The 8,420-nt window shown below is 38.6% G+C and overlaps 1 protein-coding gene across 1 annotated transcript; it reads right to left on the bottom strand.

The window, feature by feature from the left end:
* Nucleotides 1–2,471: 2,471 nt before the first annotated feature.
* LOC106988641 (keratin-associated protein 13-1-like) lies at nucleotides 2,472–2,969 on the bottom strand. The gene has a single exon (XM_015087109.3). It carries the CDS (start codon nucleotides 2,916–2,918, stop codon nucleotides 2,487–2,489), a length of 432 nt encoding a protein of 143 aa, XP_014942595.1. The 5' UTR covers nucleotides 2,919–2,969; the 3' UTR covers nucleotides 2,472–2,486.
* Nucleotides 2,970–8,420: the final 5,451 nt, after the last annotated feature.

Here is an 8,420-nt window from a genome sequence, read left to right as displayed (position 1 = left end):
CAACCGACTGAGACACCCAGGCGCCCCAAGGGTTTTTTTTTTAATATATAAATTTGCTTGTTTATTAATGTTCGTAGGTAGAATAACAGTTCCTCAAATACACCCATATTCTAAATCTTGGAATTTGTGAATATGTTACTTTATGTGGAAAAGGTTAGTAAGGTAGCAGATGGAATTAAAGTTGCTAATCAGTTGACCTTAAAATAGGGACATTGCCAGATAGGCATGACATAATCTTAAGCATCCTGAAAAATGGGAGAGAGAGGCAGAAGAGTAGGTCGGAGTGAAGCAGAGTAAGATCGACCTGACCCTCATTGCTGTATCTGAAGACGGAGGAAGGAGAAAATGGGCTAAGGAATGCATCTGGCCACCAGAAACTGAAAACGGCAAGAAAGTAGATATTCCCATAGAGCCTCTGGAAAGGAATGCGGCTCTGCCAGCATAGTGATTTTAGCCCAGTGAGATTGTACCTGACTTCTCACCTATGGGACTATAAGATAATAAATGAGTATTGTTTATTCCACGAATTTGATGTAGTTTGCTTTGGCAATAACAGAAAAACTAAGACACTAGTGTATTTCTGAAAACCAGAAAAATTTCCACTACTACATCTAAAATCTGGAGCCATTAACAGAGGAGACATTTGGCCTCAGCTTGGCCAAAAAAGTTTTGGCTGCTCCCCATGACTGCTATGCCCTTGCTTATGTTTTGGGGTAAAAATTGGATTCTTTCTCTTGGTTGAAGATTATGGGCATGATAACAACTTGGATCGTTAAAATTTCCGAGCAGGACCGTTTACAGAGGAGTTTGCTGATTTTAAATTTTATAACGCGACGGACGATGAATTTGTTCCCCCAAATCTTCTTTCATTATGCCTTTATGTGTTCCTCTAGCCATGTAAGTGTCATGACTATTTCCTAAACATGATGGGGGAGGAGGGGAGAAGATGAGGAAGAGAGGGAGCATATAAGGGAAGACAGGATCCGAGAGAATGCATGGAATAAAGCAATTCTACTAATAACTCTACAATAATCTGCTGTGTCATCTAGTAAAATTCTATCTGGCTCTTCTCTCAGTTTCCTCCTCTATAGAGTAAGTAGGTTGAATGTGATGAACCCCACAGCTCCTTTTACATTCAGATTTTATTATGTAGGTAGGAAAGGAGGAAGTAAATAGAGCATGGTGAGATATACTGAGATCAACTTAGCAGACTGGGTGTTTTCCAAGCTTCGAGTACCTCCTGCAATCCATTTCCTAATTTCGACACGTTTGAAGACCATATCAAATAAAAATAGGAAAAAAAGTATTTAAACATTGCTTGTTCTGTATGAATATAATGTCTCTGGTTGCTATCGTGCTGTCTATGGTAGTATGCTATCTGTGTTATCTACTACATAGTCAGTATCTATGTTACATGTTAGCACCTTACATTTATAACACTTGGATGTAGGAGAGAATCTGGTACAAATAAAGAATATCTCATTTCATTTCAATATGCAGCAGAAACAATCATTTTCAATGATAATAAAGGTTTCATGTATAGAGTTAGATTCACTGTGTACGTTGGCAAAGAACCCAGGTGCAAGTTCACACCTGCTGAGCCTAGTTCCTTCCCAGCTAGGTTTGTTCCCATCTAAGTTGTTCTTATACAAATGGAGATAATTTGAGCAGATTGAAAACAGTAATTGGAGTACAGGGATTTAGTCAATTAAAAAAAATACGTGACATACCTTCACTGTGATTAGCTAAAGCTCATAGGTGCTCTTTTCTGAAATTTTACACCCACACCCTAGTCTTTCATTTGAATAACCTGCATGCACAGCCTCATCATGTAAATCTAAATTTTGTTCGCACATTCTTCAAATTTCTCTGATGCATAATGTCTTTATGATGTCTTTTTATGCATGGTCTATATTTATTGTCTGAACAAGACATTCAAATCTCTTGAGATATCATTGAGAAAAAGGCTGTACCTAGAAACTGTTGGCATCCAAGGAAGTCCTGCTTCAACAGGAGAAAATACCCAAGCCCAACCAAAATTAGCGCACGCCTTTAAAATCTGAGACTTCCAACGGCCATTACCAGCAGTAATGATAACACAATTCCTACTTGACACATCACTAATAAATAACAACATTGACAGCAGATTTGGATAGCAGAAAAAAGAGTTTATTAAAATAAAATCATTTTACTTTTCTTCTATTTTTGAGAGAAATGCAAAACCATAAATTCTATCAACAATGCAATTTGAATTACTAATTAATCTTGTAGTCTGACAGGGTTCTTCTATCAGCCGGTGTTTGAGAGCAGGCAAGGTAAAGTTGGTGGCAATCAGGGAATATTAGATGCTTTCAAATGGAGAAAATTAAGACAATAGATAATCTCATCACAGAATCTGCCTGTTTCAAATGGATTTGGCTCTTTGACACACTAATCAGTAGAAGCCAGATCTACAGAGTGCGCATTACAAGATGGATGGAAACTTCTCAAAGGAAAATAGATTGGCGACAGAAACTGGATCCATAGCTCAGGGAGGGGAAACCACAGACTCTATAACCCAGAGGTCTGAAGCCCTGGGATCCATAGCCCAGTGAGTAGCAGCTTCTGGACCCAAAGCCCACAGACTCAGGGTAAGCAGTCCAGCAGGGGCTGCAGAACGTGGAGGTCCTCGGGAGGGAGCAGGACGTCTGGCAGGGGCTGGACACCACGCAGGACGTCCGGCAGCTGGTGGGCTCACAGCAGGTCTCCTGACAGCCGCTGTAGAGGGAGGAGCCCAGCTGGCAGGGGCTGGGAGAGCAGAGGTCAGTGCGGTAGACCAGGTTGCTGGGGTAGGAAGAGCCACAGGAGAAGCTTGGGTAGCGCAGGTAGCCCCCAAGGGAGCGGGAGGAGAAGTTTCCAGAGCAGCAGCTGTAGGACATGTTGAAGGGAGATGTGAGTTCACCTGAGTTACAGGGAGAAGACTCGGAGGTTGAATGTCACCTCCTAGACTGGGGCATTTATATACCCTCAGCAGCAGGTGTGGTGGCCTACATGGTCATCCTTTACATATTTGTGCGTCTTCATTTACATATGTGTAACTCAGAAATCTCTGTAATTGCAGTTGGATAGTCTCCCACATCTTGTATTTATGGGTGCTATAATTTTGGTGTTACAGCCAAAGCCAATGAACTGCTCCTAGGTCAGAAATACCGTGACTGTATGACATTAATGATCATCCCATCATGATGAGGAAAGCACCAGAGCCAGGAAAGATGTTCCTCGGGCTTGTGCTTCCTGCATGTTTCTTGTGTATCAACATCTGGTTTTGTTGATGGATGCCTTCCTCCTAAGAGTGGGGAATGAGATCACATCATTTTTTTTTTTTTCTGGTGCATGGATCGGAGGCACAGTTTCTACCTAGATGGAGCCTTCCTTGAAAGATCCCCCTTGTCACCATTCATTCCCATGCTCCAAAATTACTTGGTGGTAATTCGTTATGCCAACAATGGAGAGAGATGCACCAAGCACTAGTTACCCACTGCGTCTCTTGTCCAATGAAGTGAGACAAAGACGTAAAACAAAGACCGAGAGAGATGACCGGACATTGATGGACACCTTGCCACATACCTAAAGATGGGGTGACAACAAAAGGGCGTGGTTGAAACAACCCCGGGGAGGATCAATCTAAGTCCCTCTCTGGGCAGTCAAGAAAAACACACCACTATGGTGAGGGCAGGGAACAGCGGAAAGAGAACCATATAAGCTTAGGGAGTTTAGCCTTTTTTCTAGCGCATTCTTAAATGATGATCTGTTACACCCTGATGTCTTTATACTCAAAAACTTTCAACAGTAGTGTACCTTATGAATTTTGATGTGCTATCCTTTTTTATCATCTTCATTTATAAATATCCAGGTCTTCTACCATCTCAGAATGTCTTAGCTTTTTACCGCACAGGGTTTGAATGTTATTTTGGTAGTTGCACAGCCAGGTACCTCCCTACGTTTTCTTGCCTAAATGTTTCTTTTCAGTCCCTTTTCCTCAGGGTACATGAATCTCTATCTCTTTCTCTCTGTCTCTGTCTCTGTCCCTCTCTGTCTCCAACTCAATCTGTGCCCCCACCACTTTCGACTCTTGTTTTTTCTGTGTTAAGTTTGATTATCTCCTTTTTCTTTCTTGTTTTGTTCTTTTTTGCCATTGTTGAACTAGAAATTGAAAGTGTTTTTTAAGTTTGATAATCTATCGTATTCTTAGAGTATAACCAACTGCTTTCTAAGTTCCATGTTAAAATAATGTCAGTTAAAAAATAAATAAATAAAATGAAACCAGTGAAATAATATTTTAGACCCGGGAGAATGTAGTATCATGGTTGATGTCAATATTTTCTTATTTTACTTTCTAATAAAACTCTAATACACTCACAACGGTAATGATAACAACTATTGAATTTTCTCAATAATTTGTACCCATTTTAAAAGTAGCATCATCTAGACCTTCTAGAAGGAAGAGGACTGAGTAGAGAAGTAAATGACCTCAATTCAAACAGCTACTTGGTGAGTCCTTGATTTTCTGTCCTTCAAAATTGGAATTTCTCCTTGCTCTGTGCGTCAGCAAATGGGCAAAGTATCCTATTGATACAGTACTGTGGGTACTATTACTTCCCAATTTTTTCTGCTTGTAAACATAACTCTTTAAAATTATCTTAGTGTTGGTCAAAGAATGCAAGGTTTTAGTTTTGTGTGATGAATACATTCTGAGGATCTAATGTACAACATGGTAGCTATAGTTACTAATAATACAAATACCATGTTAATATAGTTAAAATTTGCTAAGAAAGATATTCTCAAGTGTTTTAACCACATGCACAAAAATTGTAACCATGTGGAATGGCAAAAAATCAAAAATTATTTGATTTTGATAATCATTCACAACGTAGACTTATATCTAAATATCACATCATACACCTTAAATACATATAACTTATTTGTCTCTTGTACTTCAATAAAGCTGGAAAAAAGCAAAATAATCTTGAAGATAAAACTTGTGGGTTAAAAGGGAGCATAGATGTATTAGGCAAATTGCAAAAGTTAATGAATTTGTCTTCAATTACTCTTGGTTCCTTGTTCAAGTATCCTTCTTAACAAGAGGTATTCTTTTCATCCTTTTGCCTCTAAATCTCTAAATCTTCATCCACATTAAGTTAATATAATTTTCAAAAAGATTTGTCAATTCTCCAACCTTGGGCTAATTCCTTAACCTTGGACCCAGAGATTATATTGTTTGTTTTATATAGCATAGACTTCCACATTTTTTTTGAACTGATTTATTTATCAACAATTAAAAATTGTGATACTTCACATAAAATTTATCACTCGGGGCTGTACCTGTAGTGGCTTCTGATCTTTTGATAGCAGAGTCCCATCATGAAACTCTGAATACAATGGATTTCATATTTGAGGCATGTTTCCCACAGAATCTCATCCGTAGTTGAGAGTTACAACGTTTGGCACCTACTTGCTGTTCTTCAAGTGACCAGTCACTAACATGCTGGGGATGCTTCTTTTACTAATTTTTTAGGTTAGAAGTTCAATAAGCAAAAACCCATACTTCTTCATTAAAGATTCTCTCGACTCACTATGTATTATTAATTATAGCCATAAAATGTATGGTTATTTTCCAAGATAGGTTAGAAGCATTTGCATTCTGCATTCTTGAAAGTATGTTCATTAGACAAAGATGTCATGGCTGCTTTTCTTATATGTGTTACATGCAGTTATCAAGCACATTTCTGTCTGTAATATATTCTTGGTATTTCTCCCTAGGAATCATTTAATTTAAATTTTATACAGCGGAGCAACATTGAAGATTTCTCAATAAGCATATCAGTGAGGTATCCAAGTATGTGTTTTTTTTCTTTTTCTATAAATTATCCAGAAACAATGGCTGAGAACACGGATTCAAATGCAAGTTGTTCCTCTGGGAGTCGATCTGGTAATTACCTGCAGGGGAGTGCGAAGTGTGGTAGACAATGGAAGGAAAGCAATGCAAGCGAGTTACCAAGCCAGGATGACTGGAATTCAATCTTAGTGGAGAATTCCCTGCACAGGGCTCGCCAAGCCCTTATGGAGTGAACCAAATCCTCGGGTAGAGTTTTGTAGCTACCCCAGTAATCAGTACACTTTGGAGTGTACAGATGATTACCCAGGGGAGGTAGGCAGGATACGACAGCTTTTGTTAGGGATGGGGTGTCACTAGATATAAATAAATATGAAAAGATCTGGGAAGATAAAATGGGATGAGAAAAGCAGGCAGGGATGAAAGGACATGGTCACTTTAGGCCATATTGCAACGCAGTGTAAAGTGTGTGTACGTGGTATGGAAATTGCAGACAGAGTTGGAAAGAAAGGCTGGACGCCCACAATGGTAGCATTTGAATCTCCTGGATTTGGTAGGTGTCGTCTACTACCATTAAAACTACTATAACACGACTTTTAAATGGTCACCTTCACTGTAGCAACTCACTTATTTGAATCATTCCTAAGTATTGTTACAATAAAATTTTTCAAAATTACATATAATTAGCAAGTTAATGTTGCTTAAAATATTGAAACTTTTCTCTCAATGAGAATAGAAAATACCTAAGTATGCCAGAGTCCCAGAGGTACTATATGGGCCAGAACTAAGTCAAAAGAAATGGATCTACATCTGGAGTTGCCATTCGCTTAAAATTGTATGTTGATTTTGAAAGTACTGACTGAGAGGCTAAGAGAATTCCATAAACTCACTGGGCTTAAGAAATAATATTGGAATTCAGCATCTACCAGAGTTGAGGTCATGGCAAATATCCCAGACCTTGGAGAGCCAATTCCTAGAAGTAAAATTGAATTGTTAATAAACAGCTTTTTCATATGGACTGAAGCCCAGGTTTGAACCATCTCAACCACTGATTGGATTAAAACGACCCAGGGTGCTGTGACCTTATCCTAGAAGCCTGCCTGAAGCATAAGTCAATTCTTTCTGGAAAAGGGTACATCATTCTGGGGTGTGTGTGTGTGTGTGTGTGTGTTTCACAAATATATATCTATTAACATCCCAAAATATTGTGGGAATATGAGAAGAAAAGACAAACAAAAGAGAACACCAGAAAACACAATCTGAAATACATGGTCCACATTTCAAAATCAGACATTAAAATAATTACGTGAAGAAGAATTTAACAATAGGAAATAGGAAGGTATTATTAAGGAATGATTACGTTTAAAGAAGTAAAGGTAAGATTGAGAATTTTGGCAGAAAACTAAAAGCCACACAACAGAACCTCATTGAAATATTGGAAATTTACAATATATCTGATTTATAAAACTTAACTGATATGTTTTATCAGGAGAGGGAACAAAGCGGAACAAAATGAATGAATTGGGAGATGGGGTAGAAAGAAATTCCCAAGCTAAAGAATAAAGTCATAAAAAGAATGAAAACAGAGAAGAGAGTCTAAGAGGCATATGTAACATAGGTTAATAGTGTACTTTGCTCATAACTGGAATCAGAGACATCCCATGTGTCCCAGGACCTAGTTTCTCTAATATCTCTGCTGTATTATAGCACAATGGGGCCCTTAGTCAACTAAGCCCCTGCAGTTGGGGATCTGAGAAGGAAATTCTCAGGGCTGATACACGTATGGATGAGAATCTATTAGGACTACAGGCTTCATATCAGATATATTGAATCTAAAACCCAATTATTTTCTTCCCTCATTTAAATATTGCTTAGTTCTTTGATTCTCCTCCTAAAGGCCCCCACTGATCTCCACTTGCAATTCTGTTTTGGTACTGTCCCTCACTGTAGCCATGTCTCCAAATAAATGTCCAGGCTTCTCTCTGTGCCTTTAACAGTCAATGATTGGCTGGCATCTTTTCCCCCTTCCATTGGATCTGAGACATATTGTGTAAGAGAATGTGGATATAGATGGACAATAATTTTGGAAAATGAGAAAACATGGTGACAAGTAAGGTCAGTATTTACTACGTTCCTACTAAAGCCAAAACTATGCCTCTGATCAATTGACAAAGAAGGAAAATAGTTATATTTTATTTCCTACCATTTGAGAAAAGTATGTGCCCATTATTGCCAGAAACAAAATACCTGAAGATTCTGATTCTGACAAGAGAAAAGGAAAGACTTTCCTGACTTAGATGGGATGATCATTAATGTCAAACGGTCACGGTATTTCTGACCTAGGAGCAGTTCATTGGCTTTGGCTGTAACACCAAAATTATAGCACCCATAAATACAAGATGTGGGAGACTATCCAACTGCAATTACAGAGATTTCTGAGTTACACATATGTAAATGAAGACGCACAAATATGTAAAGGATGACCATGTAGGCCACCACACCTGCTGCTGAGGGTATATAAATGCCCCAGTCTAGGAGGTGACATTCA

Source organism: Acinonyx jubatus, chromosome C2 (genome assembly GCF_027475565.1).
Source record: "Acinonyx jubatus isolate Ajub_Pintada_27869175 chromosome C2, VMU_Ajub_asm_v1.0, whole genome shotgun sequence".
NCBI classification, from domain to species: Eukaryota; Metazoa; Chordata; class Mammalia; order Carnivora; family Felidae; genus Acinonyx; species Acinonyx jubatus.
This window is presented reverse-complemented; position numbering and strand designations above follow the sequence as displayed.

Bases quoted from the DNA above. Each gene is read 5' to 3' on its own strand.
- LOC106988641 (XM_015087109.3), bottom strand. From the start codon at position 2,918: ATGTCCTACAGCTGCTGCTCTGGAAACTTCTCCTCCCGCTCCCTTGGG.